This window comes from Castor canadensis, chromosome 5 (assembly GCF_047511655.1).
Source record: "Castor canadensis chromosome 5, mCasCan1.hap1v2, whole genome shotgun sequence".
NCBI lineage: Eukaryota > Metazoa > Chordata > Mammalia > Rodentia > Castoridae > Castor > Castor canadensis.
Genome location: NC_133390.1, coordinates 85,983,941 through 86,000,557, shown reverse-complemented (window position 1 = coordinate 86,000,557; position 16,617 = coordinate 85,983,941). Strand labels below are relative to the sequence as shown.

General features: G+C 49.5%; 2 protein-coding genes across 8 annotated transcripts in view; one reads left to right on the top strand and one right to left on the bottom strand.

Moving 5' to 3' along the window:
• The window catches only part of Yeats2 (YEATS domain containing 2), an 87,788-nt gene extending 79,977 nt beyond the window's left edge, over positions 1–7,811 (top strand). For all 6 annotated transcript variants that reach the window (XM_020175816.2, XM_074073649.1, XM_074073645.1 and 3 more), the window contains 5 exons: positions 264–465; positions 2,939–3,165; positions 3,945–4,019; positions 4,890–4,963; positions 6,322–7,811. In XM_020175816.2, coding sequence (XP_020031405.2) covers positions 264–465; positions 2,939–3,165; positions 3,945–4,019; positions 4,890–4,963; positions 6,322–6,430 — 687 coding nt within the window. In that variant the 3' untranslated portion in view covers positions 6,431–7,811. The remainder of the gene's footprint in view (positions 1–263; positions 466–2,938; positions 3,166–3,944; positions 4,020–4,889; positions 4,964–6,321) is intronic.
• Positions 7,151–16,442, bottom strand: Map6d1 (MAP6 domain containing 1). Of its 2 annotated transcripts, XR_012448010.1 has the most exons (4): positions 16,057–16,442; positions 15,272–15,798; positions 11,928–12,045; positions 11,379–11,394 (listed from the first exon to the last, which is right to left on the bottom strand). XR_012448010.1 is itself a non-coding variant. In XM_020175841.2 (3 exons), the coding sequence occupies exons 1-3, from the start codon at positions 16,416–16,418 to the stop codon at positions 11,314–11,316; spliced, it is 561 nt and encodes a 186-aa protein (XP_020031430.1). In that variant the 5' UTR covers positions 16,419–16,442; the 3' UTR covers positions 7,151–11,313. The 2 variants fall into 2 exon arrangements, 1 of the variants encoding a protein (XP_020031430.1); XM_020175841.2 differs by lacking the exon at positions 15,272–15,798 and having other exon boundaries at positions 7,151–11,394.
• Positions 16,443–16,617: the final 175 nt, after the last annotated feature.

Genomic DNA, 16,617 nt, shown 5'->3' with positions numbered 1-16,617 from the left:
TGGGAAGGAAGGAGAAGTAGGAGATCATAGGTTGAGACCAGGTGAAAAGCTTAGGAGTATCTTATAAGCATTAGAAGCTGAGCTAATAGAAGTTCCTTTACTTTTTTTTTTTTTAAGCTGGAGGGTAATAAATCTGAGTTTTTTTCCTTAGGCAAAAATGATTCTAACAAGTTAAATTAGAGTGATGGTTTATAATTGGATGATTTGTTTCAATACATGACTTTTAAGTTGAAGGATTTAATTAATGGTCCAAATTTTTTAAGTGGCAAAGAGCAATGACAATGCGAAAAGTCTTACAAGAAATACTGGAGAAGAACCCAAGATTCCACCACCTGACCCCCCTTAAAACCAAGCACATTGCTCACTGGTGTCGCTGCCATGGCTACACCCCACCAGATCCTGAGAGCCTGCGGAATGATGGGGACTCCATTGAGGATGTGCTGACCCAGATTGACAGCGAGCCAGGTAGGCCTCCAGCAGGCTGCCCAAGCATCCCTGGTGGCCTGGCAGGCACTTGGTATTGAGTGCACCTACCCCCACACATACCCCAGCTCTCTACCAGCTGGCTTCACTGCTCTTACCTTAGCTGAGGGACTGCCACAGAGAACAAGAGCCTTTGTTTGGCCAAGCACGGTGGCTCACACCTACAATTCTAGCTACTCAAAAAAGAGGGTTATGATTTGAGGCCAGCCTGGGCAAAAGTTAGCAAGACCCCTCCTCAGCCAATAAAAAGCTGGGTATGGTGGCACACATCTGTCTTCCCAGCTACACAAGAAGCATAACTAGGAGGATTGTAGTCCAAGCTGCTTAGCCATAAGTGTGAAACCCTATTCGAAAAATATCTAAAGCAAGAAAGGTCATTGCTGAAGCAGTAGAGTGCCTGCCTAGCAAGTGCAAAGTCCTGATTTCAAAATCCCAGAACCACCCCCAAAGAAAACCTCTACTTCCTCTCTGTAATTATACAATCCTTTCAGAACTTTTGTGCGTGTCTAGTGTTGTGCCCCAGCTGGGACTGTTCATGTCATCTAGCAGGCACATGCTGTTCATTCTGGAGTCCCCTTCTTGGCATTATTTCTTCTTTGAAGACTCCTAATCCACTCCATTCCTCCAGATAGAGATGGCTTCTCATTCCTCTGCAACCTTAGGAACCCCCAATAGTCAAGTCTGCTCTATTTCCATGAAAATAGGGCCTGTACCTTACCTGTTACTTTATCTCCAAATCTGGGTAGGAAGTATGCTACCCAGTATTAGAGGCACAAGTGAATAACTGGTAAAATGATAAAGAACAGACAACTGCTATATAATGGCAGAGTGGGTAGTAGGACATAAAAGGTATTTGGAAAGAAGCTTTTGAGTTTCACCATAAAGAATAAGGGTCAGGGTGCAGTAGCTTGTGGCTGTAATCTCAGCTACCCAGGAAGTGGAGATTGAGAGGATCACAGTTTGAGACCAGCTTGAGCGAAAAATTAGCAAAATACCCCTGTCAATCAGTAAGTTGGGTTTGGCATTGTGTGCTGGTACTTGGGAGAGGGAAGCAGGTGGATCACAGTCCAGGCCAGGCTGGACTGTGCAAAAAACATCTGAGAAATAACTAAAACAAAAGGGCTAGATGCTTGGCTTAAGTGGTAAAACCTGCCTAGCAAGCACAGGCCTTGAGTTCAAACCCTAGTGATAGATAGATAGATAGATAGATAAAGAAGGGTTCAGCCTTATTTATGTAGAAGACAGAACTCCCATCTTCCAGTCTGAGGCAAGTTGGAGCACAGAGGTGGGATTGTTTTAAGAGTTAGCACATAGCTGGGCCCTGGTGGCTCACACCTGTAATCATAGCTACTCAGGAGGCAGAGATCAGGAGGTTCACTGTTCAGAGCCAGCCTGGGCAAATAGTTTGAGAGACCCTTTCTCAAAAAAAAAAAAAACATTGCAAAAAAGGACTGGTGGAGTGGCTTAAGGTGTAGGTCCTGAGTTCAAAACCCAGTACAGCCAAAAAAAAAAAAAAACTTAGCAGAAGTCCCATTTCCTCCAGGAAGCTTCCTGAGAGTCCTTTGCAGGAGATCTTCATTTTGTCTGCTCTCCTGAGGCACTTAATTCAGTACCCTAAGGGTTTGTCTGACTTCTAAATTTCTTGGCAGGCAGAAGGCTGATAACCTCATCATTTACCAGTGCTCTGTATAAAGCACAGTATTTTGCACATGGGAAGCTTTCTGTTAACATGCCTGGTTGATTTGTTAGACAGTTAGTAAAACAAAAAGTCAGGAGCTGGATGCCTTGTCACGGTCTGGGTACTGTGAGCCCATCTTGTAGTCTGGCTCTGACTTCTTCGTCCATAAAATGGCAGAAGTGCACTGAAGTGGCTTGTGCTGTCCTGATGCCCTTTGAATGAATCTTATTAAAGGCTGGTGCACAGCACACACTAAAATGCCAGCAGTGTTTCTCTCAGAGCATTGAGGATAGGTCATTTTTACGTTCTTCGCTGTCCATTTCTAAGTTTTCCAGATGTTATTTTCCTTCTTTTTTGTTTTTGTTTTGTTTTTTCGCTTTATTAGGGCTTGAACTCAAGGCCTTATGCTTGCTAGGCAGGCACTCTACCACTTGAGCCACACCTCTAACCCCAATTTGCCAAATTGTACAAATGAAGAAATAGTCATTACTAGTCGGGGCAGGGCAATGACCCGGTTTTGGTAGAGGGTCAATTACGTGCTGTCTGTCTGGTCTTAGGTGGCACCTACATAGCATATAATGCATGAGGTTGTCTTGATGCTTTTCTGCTTGGTGAAGCACTAGTTCTCATCATGATAGATCCATAGAACTTTAGAACTAGAAAGGAGATCAGCTCCCTGGAGACTGTCTCCTTCTTCAGATTGTTGGTCTTACAGAGATTGAAAGCCCTTTCCTGTTGTCACCACAGCTGTCATAAAACTGATTACCTCTCATTTAGAGTGCCCATCATCATTCTCCTCCGCTGACAACCTCTGCCGGAAACTGGAGGACCTGCAGCAGTTTCAGAAAAGAGAACCAGAGAATGAGGAGGAGGTGGACATCCTCAGCCTCTCAGAGCCATTAAAGATAAGCATCAAAAAGGAGCAGGAAGAGAAACAAGAAGAAACAAAATTCTACCTGCCACCAACTCCAGGTTCTGAATTTGTCAGTGACATCACACAGAAGGTAGGGAGCCATGTGGTGTTGACAGATGACAGATCAGGTGTGAGATGGCCAGATGTTCAGCCTCATAAACTGAGCCTACCCGAGTGATGTAACTGCCTGGTGTATTTCTGCATGTAACGCAGTTGTGCTCCCACTTTCCCATGTCACAGTCCTTTGGTAAGATGTGAAAAGGTTTTTTGTTGGACATGAACTTAAACCAAGAACGACTAAATGCAGACAGTTTATTATTTTCTGTCCATTTTCTCATCTGCCTCAAGAGAATCACCTCTTCTTCATGAGGCAAAGTGCACTATTTTCAGATATACTTCAGTGGGTAATCTTCCTCTGACATTTCTGTCTCCCAGTGCCTGCCTGGTGTGGATGTGCACACTACCCTGGTTACACAGGAAAGAGCTATTTTTCCACCTCTGATGACACTGAGCAGCGCTTTAGCATCTGCCAGCTGCTATGTGAAAGACAATGTTCCCTCTCATTCGCAGGGTGGAATGAAACTCCGTTTCCAGGTCCATCTTCTTCACCTTTTACAAACAGGGCCCTTGAATCTTGGTTCCTGGCCTTCCAAAGTATTGATCCCACTATTCAGAATTCACAGCATATCAAAACCATATCACCCCTTGATAAAGATTTGGGAGTAGAAACAGGATTAAGTTTTATTCGGAATATTTGTAGAGCCCTTCTTCCCACCAGGCATCTCTTTGGGTTGGAGAAGTCTGCTTGTTTATTGAGAGTCTGGTTTTAACACAGAAATGGGAACAAATGACTCTCTTTTGCTTTTCCAGATTGGGATCACACTGCAGCCTGTGGCACTGCACAGGAACGTGTATGCATCAGTGGTAGAGGACATGATCTTAAAGGTGAGTGCCTGCTGGCAGCAGAAGACTAAGCAGTGGCCATGGCTTGCAGCACTAAAGGGCCAGCCAGGCAGAATGGTTGGATCTCAGGCTGTTTTGAGTAGGGGACAAGGACAGACAGAGAAGAGAGATGATAGGTTTTTAATTTCTCATCTGGGCTTTAGATTTTCTGATTTTTCAGTGAACTAAGTCATGTTTTCTCTTGATACTAAAGCACGTTTCAGAGTTTTTTTGTTTGTTTTTTTGTTTAACGTCATCTTAAAGATTTTTCTTTTTTCCCTGTGTTGGGAATGGAACCCAGGACCTTGTGCATCCTAGGCAAGGGCTATACCATTAACCTTGCCCTCGTCCGCCCCCCTTCCTTCCCCCAGCTGTAATGATATTTTTAGTGCCATTTCAGGTGCTCTAAGAAGTATCCTGGGTGAGAGTCAATGCTCTCATATGAGGAGATGGCAAAGACATAGTCTTGGGTTTTCTCTATAAGTCACAGCAACAGAGAAGCAGCAAAGCTTTCCTATCTCTGAGCAAAGAGTTGGAAAAGCCACAGCTTCCATGTCCAGCCTAAGTCCCTTCTCAGCATTTCCTTCCCCTAGTGCATCCCTTCCAACAACAGGGATACCGCAGTAGCAACCCTCACCTCTGTTTTCCTTAAAAACAATACCTCATTAATGAAAACCACTTCGGCTGTCAGAATCATGGCCTCTTACCATTCTTGGTCTGTTATTTAGACCTTTAGTTTTTGCGTTTTTTGAGGACTTTTTGATCCTTAGTTGCAGTTATTTCAAAAGTTTGGGTGAGGGATGAGATCAGATGCTTCCCTTCTCACCAGCAGGCAAGTGGCCATTTTAAGAATAACAGCATTTTCCATTGTAGGCTACAGAGCAGCTGGTGAGTGACATCCTGAGACAGGCGCTGGCTGTTGGGTACCAGACAGCATCTCACAACAGGTACTTTGTTTCTGGTCGGCAGCATGAGACTTGCAAGTTATTTCCTAGCAGCTAATTCCTGTGAAGGCATCTCACAACTAAATCAGTCCAGTAGGAAATGGAGTTGTCAGTGCTTGGGACTTTCTGAGCCATACAGAAATTACAGAGGGTCTGCTCTGTAATTTCAAGAGTCTCTTGGAGTGAAGGCTCAGCTTTGTCAGTGGTCTTTGCCCTCTGGTCATTACTTCATGATGCCGAGGACTCTGTTATGTTATAGGGTAGAACAGATAGCAGCTTTTGCAATTAAAGTTAGTTACAGCGCCTATTAAGTGGCAAAGACACGGGGGCCAAAATTTATAGATATATTACCAGATTAATTTTTCACTGCAGATCTATTACTACCTTTTTAGAAATTGGGAAATTAGGTTCTAGAAAGTACTCTTCTGTGACTTTCCCAACAAGTAGATGATAGAACTTAGATTCAAACCCAGGTCTCAGTGGCACTAAAGCCATGAGGCTCCTACCACTCTTTGCTGACTGTGTCTTTGACTGGGATACTGAATTTTACTCTTCCTAGTCCCTGAAAGAATAGGTCACATCCTGCTTTTCTAAGAAAAATGAGTATTTTTTTTCCATTATACTAAAGACTATAATAAATTCCTCAAATTATAAAAGTGCCTGAGGACATGAGGAGACCTACAACAGGAATATTAGATCAACTGTACAGTAATTTAATATATCAGACAATATAAGAAGTCTTGAGGAAAAAAAGGAAGGAGATGAAGAGTTCTGGTCATGCTGCTTATTGTCCTGCTTGAAACCAGGAGTGAGCCACATCTCATGCCTTCCATGGCTGCTGTTCACTTCCAGGGTCCTAATTCCAGAGATACAGAGAAATTGGTGTATTGGATGAGAACATTTATTTAACTTCACGCTCATCTGGGCATGTCTCCCATTTTTCAAAGAGATGGGAAATAAGGTCCTAGAGTTCCATGGTGCTTTGATTCAGCCTTTGTTCTGCTGAGACTGAATCAAAGCATAGCATTCTCTCCAGCTCTCCACTTTACTTCCCCTCTCTTCTCAGTCCTCAAAAGTCTTTTTTCCTAATCATTTAGCCAGCTTGAAATCTTTCTTAATCCTGTGAATAGGAAATGAGATTTGAACCAAGTAGGACTGTGGTTGAACGTAGGCCAGACCATTCATCAAAGTGGGAGAGAATTAATGGAAAGGCCTCAGAGTGGCCCTAAGCCATGGCTTGGCACTTGTCATCATTCCCTTGTGTAAGACCCTTGCAAGGGTCGTGGTAAATTTACTGATTGAATTACTGTTAGCTACGTTTGACAGAATTACATCTGGTAACATCTTGATTTTTGGACCAGGATTCCCAGAGAAATTACCGTGAGTAACATTCACCAGGCCATCTGCAGCATTCCTTTTCTGGACTTCCTCACAAACAAACACATGGGGATATTGAATGTGGATCAGTGAACACAGTGAAGATGCTCCTGGAAAGGCAGGATTGGAAGCTCTGTCTGAACTTGGGAACTGTGGTGACTTCTGGGGAATGAGGTTGTTTTCTGTGTGTCTCAGAATATTGTGGCCACCAAGCCAGTGCCTCTGCTCAAGTAAGTAACAGCAGAGTGTTTAGTTCCAGGTGAAACCCTTCTAGGACAGAAGACTGATTCCTGATTCTGGAGTGAAGCTGAGTGAATAAGTGATCTGACAGCTTGTATTTCTTCACCTCCGTAAATGCTCCAGGAGGGGTCTTACGGGGCAGGGCAGGCTAGACTGGGTGGGCTGGGGTTTCCCTGAAGAGAGATTGGGTTTCACACTAAGTAAGTGGTTCTCTGCACCCACCTGGCCTTGGTGTGGAAGGTCTCCACTCCCAAGTTTGTCAGCTACAGGAAGGGATAATGCCATGTGAAAAACCTCTGAGAGGCTGCAGATGGGGCCCAAGAGCATGACCTTTGCAGATAGAGTCAAAGCAGTGTCACAGGGTGACCAGATCCCAGCAAAAGGCAGGAAAAGGTTTGAACCAAACTCAGAACACTGTGAATGTTAGTATATATAGACAGCATGGAGCTTCTGCTGCTGCCTTCACAAGTGGCCAGGAGAAGCAGCCTCTGGACACTCTTGGCCAGCATTATTTGTCCTCTCAGTGGACCTAGGGCCCTTTTTTTCCTCTGACAAGGAGTTTTTTCCAAGATGAAAGTGTTTAAAAGAAACACCTATGAGTGCCTTAGAGTTGGAGACTGCTGGAGCCCTGAGTCAGGGATGCCAGTGCTCAAAAGGAGAAGAGCTCATGTCCACAAGCAGCATGCCCCTCAGTGGGAGGGAGGAGCAGCCAGGAGGAAGACAGTTAGCAGTGCCCAGCAAGGGGTCCAGACCTCACATAGGTGTCAGGAGAGCAAAAGAGAGAACTTAATCCCATACGAGCCTATTCATATTCTGCTTGAAGAAAGCTTGAAGTCGCTGAATCAGAATAAGAGAAACTATCCAAGCAACATGATTGATTGAGGTTTGCATGGGTACCAGAAGTGCTTTTGTCAGGAAATTAATGCAGAGTGACTGAAGAAAATTTGCCTACCTAATTCAACATCTGAGAGTTGCTAGTGCAGAGTCTACTCAATAGGGCTTAGGGCACACCTGCTTAATAATCTGGGTAAGTACATAAGGCTCAAGTATTCTATACATAATCTACCCCATGAAAGACTGATAGGTGCACAGACTTACTCAGCAGGTGGACTGAGTGAGGCCAGCAGGGTGGAAGATCCAAATGAGAACAGGTTCGTTTAGTACAGGTATGAAAACTTGAGATTTATCTTTTCACTAAGGAAATATTAAATGATTTAACAGTCTTGTGAGTTAATGTTTCAGATGTGTTTCTGTCGTGATGTGTAACATAATTGCGTAACCAGAGCGTCCACAGTAACCTTTAGCATGGTGAGAGGCCTCTGAGTGGGAAGCACTGTGCTTAGGCTGCTTCTTCCGTTGAGGTTGAGGGAGGCACTGGAACGGGCAAGGCACAGGCTTTTGTGAGTTTGAATCAATTCCTCTACTTCTTGCCAAAAAGAATTTGCAGCCACACAAAATGAGAAGGATTGCAGTCACATAAAAGTTGGTACATGTTGACCATGGGCCTAACTATTCCTGACAGGCAGTGCGGGGCGGAGGAAGACTGCAGAAATGAATGCTGTTTGCTCAAAACCAAAGCAGAGGGAAACAGTGCATAACAAACACACTGGTGTATCTAATGAGTTGAAAGTGGCCTCTGCTGAGGTCCAGAAGTTACTTCTGTGACACAGTCCTTAGGCTGTGACCATCTTCTAGCATATGGCTAAAAAAAATTCAATGCAGAAACGAGCTGAAATGCTCAGAAAACTTGAATTCTTTGAAGGCAGTAATTGCTGTAAGAAGGTAGCTTTCTGGGGATCAGACTTCCTATTGGTCACAATCAAGAAAGCTGAGTAGCCTGGAGGAATCAGAAGAGGGGCACACTCAGGCTTACCTTCTGGAATGGAATGGTAGTTGTCTCAGCCAGGGTGTGGACAGAGCTGCAGAGCATCCATGTCACAAGAATACTCAAAGGGGAATTGATCAAGGAGCCCTGCATGAGTAGGGACAACAGTCAACTCGAGAAGCCTCTGCTGGACTGTAGGGCCACCATCCAGCAAGGGCCTAGCTTTTCTCAAAAGTTGCTGTTTTGTTTGGCCTGAAGTCCTGGAGTTCTATCCTGTGGAGCACAGAGAGATGGACTTTGATCTAAATGACTTCAAGCCCCCTTGACTTGTGAAAGGACCTCGGGAGCTTTCCACCTGGACTTCACAGCCGATTGAGGCAGTTCCTACAGTGGTCACTTTGATGTTAGGATGACTAATAGTATTTTCTTTGGGTTAGACTTAGCTTAACAGCTGCTTTTTATTTTTAAAAACTTCTACAGAATTAGTACAAAAATGCTTAAAGTTTTATAGAAACTTTAGCAAGTGTAATAAAGTATAAAATTACCCACAATCCCCTCTCAGATATACGAACCCCTGTTAGTCTCCAGTGCATTTCCTGCTGTCTGCATATTGTGTGCTGTGTGTAAGATGGGTGTGGGCTGGGAGCATAGGTGAGACTTGTCTCAGTTGTTTCTTGGGTTGCTGATCATGGGGTGAAGCCTTCCTCAGACCTTGGAGTGGGGGGGGGTGAGGGGATTCAGGAGCCAGGTCTCCTAGTAACTGATGGGGCAAGGCTCTGGAGGTCAGCTGTCTGAGCAGTGCTGTCTGGTGATTGCAGAGGTTCTGGGCAACAGTTTACCTGTCCTCAGGGAGGCTCCACAGGTGTTGCAGGGCAGGAAAGCTGCTCTGCTTTCTGCCGGCCAAGTGCAGCACACCCATGTGTCTCTGGGCAGTACCCGGGCAATGAGCACATGGGCTTCCCAGGCAGGGTCTGGGGAGGAAAGTGGCTGCAGACAGGGGCTATGAGCACAGGGCGTGCTGGTGGCCACAGATGGAAACCAGGTGGCACTGTGGGAGGGGTGCTTAGGCTGGAAAGAACCTGCACTTGGTTGGCTTTACTCAGCAGCTTGAGCACAGCAAGGTGTGGGTGGTGGCAGCCTTGCCACCAGGGGAAGAAGCAGAAGCACCCTTGCCCACAGCTAGTGAGGGAAAAGCAGGGTTTAAGCTAGGACCAGCAGCATAGGTAGCTCCCTCATGATTCCGAGTGAGAGCTGGAAGTAATCTAAAGTACCACCTGCAGCACTGCAGTCATCTGCCCTCCGCCCTCAACGGGAAGGGCTCAGGGCTAACAAGTCTCCAAGGATACCTGCAGTAGCCACACTACATTAAAGTATTTAATCTTGAGACGGGATTTTTTAAAAAATGAGAGGGCACTCGTGTTTATAACTTAAAGACATAAATTAAGATGGAAACAGTATGTTTTTTAGTTTTAGTACAGTCATGTGAGTGGTAAATCTCGCCTCCCACATAGAATGCCCAGCAGGTAGCCTCTCAGAAACAGCTAACAGTGAGCCTGAATAGGTCCCCCTCCCTGTCGCCCCATACAGTCTGCCTTTTCACTTTACAACCCTTTGCTGCTCTGAGAGAGGCCTGTGCCTGCCAGAGTTAGCACCTCTGAGGGGACGCTGCACAGGTGGCCTGGGCTGGAAATGGCCCTCCTCCCAGTCTGCAGTGGCTTTGAAACCCTGAGTGCCACCACCTGGGGCCTCAGTGCTCAGCCCATTAGAGCCACCTGTGGACTGGGTGAGCCACAGGGAAATCCTTAGGTTTCCTTACTAAAAACTGTCCCATGGCCCTTGGACATAGGCTCCTTCGTATGTTTGCAGGGGGGCTGAGATTTGTGGTGACGGGAGAAGGCTCTCCAGACAAGATGAGCTGTGTCCACCACAGGTAGTGAGCTTGCCTGCAGTCATTGAGAGTGTCCTGGTAGGCATGAGGCAAAGGGCTGGAATAGGTGATGTTCTAAGGTCGTTAAGAGGAAAATCCACCTGATAAAAATGCTCCTGGTGCTAGGGGGTGTGCATGGTGGTCCTTTCTAGTCCTCTCTTTAAAGGGTCCAGCCTTTAGAAGCTACCACAGAGTAAATGACATCCCTTCACTACTTCACTCATCCTGAGAAACGTTTTGTAGAAAATGGAGATCGTCCTGGCTGTGAAGAAAGTACGCCTTTGAAATCCAAGCCCTGTGGTTGCTATGCCTTTTGTGAGGCTGGGATTTGGACTCGGGCTTTGCAGTTGAAAATCAAGTGCTCTACTGCTTGTGCCACACCTCCAGTTCATTTTGCTGTGGTTATTTTTGGAGATAGGGTCTTGTGAACTATTTGCCTGTACTGGCCTCAAACCATGATCCTCATGATCTCAGCCTCCCAAGGTAGCTAGGATTACAGGCGTGAGTCACTGGCGCCTGGCTGCTGCTCCTTCTCTTGGAAGTTTCTGGATCGCTCTGCATCATGAGTCACATGCAGATGGAGCCTAAGATTTCTTCTACTTAAACACATGGGCCATTGCAAGAAGATCCAAGGATATCACCTGGGATTACCATAGGTTATAAAATTAATAAAATTATCATGCATCCTGGGAAAACCACCCAAAGTAGACATGACTGGTTCTACCAAGGACCTGATACATATTCCACTACTGGATTGGTCCTCGGCTTCCTCAGGTGTAAACACTGAAGGATGGCCGAATGGCAATTAGGAAGCCTTCACACTTTTGAGGACGACGACATGGAGGTGGAGAGGTGGAGTCCTCGTGGAGTTGGTGGTTCTGTGTCCCTCTGCACCTCTGCTCCACACCAGGCCCCTGACCTAGGCCCCAAGCAGCAGTGGGTCCTGAGCCTGCTCCTCAATCCTCCACCCACCCACCAGTGCAGTTACACATTGAAAATCCGGGGAGCTGAAGCATGAAAGATGGCTGAGGGGTTAGGTGTGAACTTCCTTCTCACCTCGGGGACCTGAAAAACAAAATGCCATTTCAGTGGACCTTTCCTCATCTCCCTCCACCCCCTGCTCTTGGAAAAGAATTCCTCACCTCCAGGAATTGGGCAAATGTGTGTGGGGCTGGGAAGCCCAGCAGTCCCCGCCCTTTCCACCTGTTCCCTTTACGCAAATGCTAAAAAATTTGGGTTTGACTTTTGTTTTCTGTGGCACTGGGGATGCTACCCAGGGCCTCACGCATGCAAAGCAAGTACTCTACCACTGAGCTATGCCCCCGGCCCAGTGCTCACATGTTTGGCAGGGTAGCCCCTGGCACTCTGGCTGCTGGGTAGGTTGGGATTTATAAGGGGGGGACACCCTGCTCACCCAAGAAGCCCACACTTGCCCGGCTAATGACAAGGACCCTGGATTTCTGTGTGTTGGGGTTGACTGGGTATTGCCGTCCCTGACCATAATGACATCTTATGTAACCAAAATGTGACTCCTGACCCCTGCCCAAGAGAAAAGGTCTCTGTGGCCCCAGTCCACACAGCTACTCCCTCAGACTGACCTGGAAGCTGGGCCCAGGGGTGCCGTCCCATCCAGAGGTGTGGGTTGTGATGACTTGGGCTGGTTTTGCCTTTGTGGATCTTGAGGGCTTCACCCCAGTCCAAGCCTGGAATTCCTGTCTGGAGCAGAAGATGCAATCACAACCTTGCCCATCAGGACCTTGGAATGCCAGGCCCTGTGTGCTGCTGAGATCCTGCTTCACCTCAGATGGTCCTTCATCCCTGCTTCACAGACAAGCCTGGCAGAGCAGGTGCCCCAGACAGGCCCGGCTCAGGAGCTGTGCTCTGAGGCTGCCCTGCCCCTCACCCGAGAGAAGGGGAGCCTGGGTAGCTCCAGTCCCTAAAGCCATGGCGGGTGAGCAACAGGCACACTTAGAGCACAGCTCAGTCAACATCTGGGTCTATTCATCCAGAAGATGCCAGCTGCTGGTGTATGCTGGGCCTTGGGGACAGGTCCCAGTGCTTTCTGTACTTACAGTCTCCAGGCTTTCTAGAAGCCAGGCCATTTAGAGGAGCCCAGAACCAATGAAGTTCATTCACCTCCAGCCCAGGTCAGTTCAGTAGTGCCCACTTACATCCAGAGGAAGTGCCAGCCTAGACGGCACAGCAAGGCCCTCCACACCTACTTACAACTGGAAAGAAAGGCAGTTCAGCTTCTGTTTAGGTTTTCGTGTGTGTGTGTGTGTGTGTGAAGTAGGTTTTTTTGAGATAGAAGGGCCTCACGAACTATACCTCAAACTGTAGTCCTCCTGATCTCGTGTGTGTGTGTGTGTGTGTGTGTGTGTGTGTGTGTGTGTGTGTGTGTGTGTGTGTGTGTGTGTGTGAAGTAGGTTTTTTTGAGATAGAAGGGTCTCACGAACTATGCCTGGACTGACCTCAAACTGTAGTCCTCCTGATCTCGTGTGTGTGTGTGTGTGTGTGTGTGTGTGTGTGTGAGTGAAGTAGGTTTTTTTGAGATAGAAGGGTCTCACGAACTATGCCTGGACTGACCTCAAACTGTAGTCCTGATCTCTTCTTTCTGAGCATGTAGGATTACAGGCATGAGCCACTGGGCACCTGGCTGTTGGTTTTTATAATTTGTCTCATTAATTCATGCAAAAGAGAATGAATTGTTAGTGACTGTCTCAGAAAAAAAACAACCCATCAGTCTGGCTTGGCATGTCATGGTCAGTAGATCTGTGAGCCTCCTGAGACTGCAGGGAGGAAGCCTTGTGGGAGAAGGCTGGCACAGGGTTGCCCTATGTCCTGGGAGTAGCTTTCTCTCGGCAAAAAGACTTAGTTCCTTTATTCTTTGGAACCAATCTTGTCAATGACCCTGCAAGCTGGTGAGCTCAGGAAGGCTGAGGTCCCCTGTGACCACAGGAGCACCTGGCCAAGGCAATGCTTTATGGAGAAGGGGCCATCTGGCCAGGGCCAGCCCTGCCTGTGCGCTAGGCTGCCCATGCTCATACCCTACCCACAGCCCAGCTGCTGCCCTGGCCCAGCTTCAGGCCATGAGGTCAACAAAGATGCCTTTTCTCCTTGGCAGCAGCACAGCTGGGTCCTCACTGAGCATGGGCTGTCTGTGGTCAGCACTCTGGGAGCCTGGGGTGCCAGGAAGAGAGCTGAGCCAGGTCCTGTCGGGTAGCTTTTGCTCCTGAAGCTGCAAGGTTCTAAAGACCAGCTGCCCACACCATCTGCTGCCTGTTTCTCCTGGGGAAGCAGGCCCTCCCCTGGGTGTGCCCTTCTGTTCCCCACTGACTCTCAGGGGTCCCCTGTGCCATGGGTTAGCACAATACCTGGGCTGCCACAGAAAGAGCCCAGGCAGAGGGGACATCAGAGGTGGAATCAGCAGGACCCAGTGGCTTCCCAGGAGAGGAGTCAGGCAGACTTATGGCTCAGGTCAGGAAGAGTAAAATACAAGCCTGGCCGTACCCACTGTGCCACCCTTACGGTGTAACAAGCATGTTTCGGCATCAGCCAGCATTTGTGGGCCTCAGCCTGACCCAGCCAGCAGTGCCGAACAGCCCAGAGAGAACTGCGGGGACAAGGCTCTGGGAGGAGCTGTCAGGTGGAAGGACCAAGGCTTCGCTGGACCTCCCGTACCCACCACACAAACACGGCAGGTCGAGTCTCGCATGGAAAACAGAAGCCGGCAAAGCAGTGTCCACTGAAGAGAGGTCGAGGCCTAGGGTTCCCTGGCACTTACTCAAGGATCCTAAATTAGGAATGGCCGCACATCTGTTTTCATGTCTTTGGATCTGTTTCCTTTTCTGAATTACTTTTAAGAGTTTCCTTAAATGACATGCATCTTGCAGGATGGAAGCCAGGGTGGAGCTGCTTGAGCCAGGTCCCAGAGCTAGAAGGAGGTGGAGGGTACCAGAGGCCAGTTGGTCTGGCTCTGGGGGAAGCCAAGTTCAGTTGTAATCCTGGGTCTTCCCCAACTGGGGATAGGGGCCTGGGCGGTCACATTCTTGCTATTCTGCTCTCCAGAGGAGGAGAGTCTAAGAGACAGAGGTCACACACCCGGAAGTCCACTGCTGGCTTCGGAACTCAGTTCAAGAAACTGGTTCCCAGGAGATGGCACCTTAAGGGATGGAAACCAGCAGGGGCTACAAATTTTGTCTCTGAAGCAAGACAGACTTAGGTTCCACAACCTCTGTCATTCGGTTTCATAGCCTTGCGCCAGTTCCTCAGCTGGGGACAGCCATGACGTGCTCCCTATGTCCGGGCTTCAGGGAGTGAACCAGAGGACACGCAGAGCCTGCACCTCTAAAGTGGAAAAAGTGGTAACCAGTACCGGTGCCATTGCGGAGCTGGGAGGGCCTAGCATGACATCCAAGCTGCCGTGGGCTCCACGTGGTGAGGGACAGCTTGGAGCAGCCCAGCCTTTGCTGGAACAGCCCCAGCGAGGACACAAGCACCACCCCACCAGGAGGCTCACTGCCAAGTTAGGATGGTAACTAGGAAGGACTTCCTCTCCAGGCCCCACCCGGAACCTCAGCCATCGCAAGGTTCACAACCTGCACACCCACGACCTCTCACCAAGACCCGGTCCTGCCCACGACCCCAGCCAGGGCCTAAGAGCCACGACTAACAGACAGTACCACTCGAATTCTAGCACCTGTCAGTGAGAACAAGGTTCACCCCGCCACCCTGCAACCACAGCCTCACCCCCCAACCCCTCCCCCCCCACCCCCGCCTTTGACTCTGTACCTTTAAGGTCTTTGGCTATCAGGACGTGTGGCTTCACAGCACCCCATCCTGTGGCAATGCCATAAACAGCCTGTCCCTACATCGGGACAACAGGCTGCTCCCATCTGTACAATGTTCCCATGTGCCCTAAACTCTTGAGCCCCCACCTCACCTTAAAGGAACCCGAAAGGAAAATTCCTAGAAGTATTTTAATACCTGCAACAAAAGAATAAGATTTTTTAACAGCTTCAAATTAGAGATCACCTAAATACTCAATGATAAGGGGCAAATAATATTAGGATGTAGAGATGTATGACCATAGGATAAAAACACGGATTAAAATTCATGTCGTAGAACATCCCGTAACATGGTCAGACCCCCACAATGGGCAGTAGGGATGGAACACGGGACACGAACGAGTGCACGTTAAGAACGGACAGCAGTCTGGGGAGGTGTTGGGGTATTTGTTATTTCGGTCACTTTGAATTTTTCTACAGTATGAGTTACTTCTGTAAGTGGGGGAGGGAGGGTGGGATGTCGGCCTGGGTTGGCCAGGAGCAGGGCCCGGGAGGGAGGTGGCAGGCCCTGCAGACCCGCCCCCAGCGCTGCGCCCCTGCTGCGGCTACGCCCACCGCGGGGAAGTGAAAGGGAAGCGGCTTCCAGCTCGGTGCTTGGCAGCCCTTTCGGACCAGATGCGGGCTGCGAGGGAGGAAGAAGGGAGTGAGCTCCCTGCCCGCGGGGGTGCGCGCGTACTCCGGGACTGCGCGGGCAACAGGGAAGGAAGGTGGCGCCTGCGGTGTCGGGGGACCGAGGCGTTGACCTCTCGAGGACATGTGGGATCCGCGCTCCAGGCGCCTCCTCGATCCCACCCACCCCCTTCCTCCGGCCTGGGGCCTCAGTTTCCTCCCACCACGGAGCCAGAATTGGAAGCGTCCCCCTGTGTCAACCCAGGGATACCTGTACGACGTGGTCGCCGATGCAGCCGCGTCCGTGTCGCCGATGGGCAGCACGTAGACGCCCCGCGCGGGGGTCGCGGAGGACTTGGCCCTGCGACCACCCGGCGCCGCATCTCGCGGCCCCGCGGGCGCCGTCCACACGCCGAAATCGCGCTGGTACTGAGTGAGCGGCACGTCCCGGCCAGGGTCCCGGGTGCCAGCGGCTGCCGGGCCCCTGCGCGACGCGGCGCCCCCCGGGCCCGGCTCCTCGCTCTCGAGGTCCGAGTAGCCGTGCAGGGTGAGCGGCACCGCCACATCGGAGCGGTCCAGCTGGTTCCAGCGCCGCGCCAGGCAGCACAGGCGGCTGATGCAGGGCCACGCCATGCCAGCCCCGCCGCCCGCCGCTCCGCTCCGCTCCCCGCGCTCCGGGCCGCACCGCCCCCGCCCGGCGTCCCCGCCCCCGCGGCCCGCCCCGCGTCGCCGCAGCACCGCCCCCCGGCCTGGGCTCGGCACCCCGGGAGGGGACCGACTCGGTGATGGCCTGGCCCGGGTGCGCGCGGCTGGAGCCGGGCGCCGGCACCGG

Excerpts from the sequence above, each read along its gene's own strand:
- Map6d1 (XM_020175841.2), bottom strand. The coding sequence starts at position 16,418 with ATGGCGTGGCCCTGCATCAGCCGCCTGTGCTGCCTGGCGCGGCGCTGG. Across the intron at positions 12,046-16,056 it reads TCGGCGACCACGTCGTACAG|ACAGGAATTCCAGGCTTGGA; the intron begins GTATCCCTGGGT and ends CTTCTGCTCCAG. Across the intron at positions 11,395-11,927 it reads CCCCTGGGCCCAGCTTCCAG|GTCCCCGAGGTGAGAAGGAA; the intron begins GTCAGTCTGAGG and ends TTTGTTTTTCAG.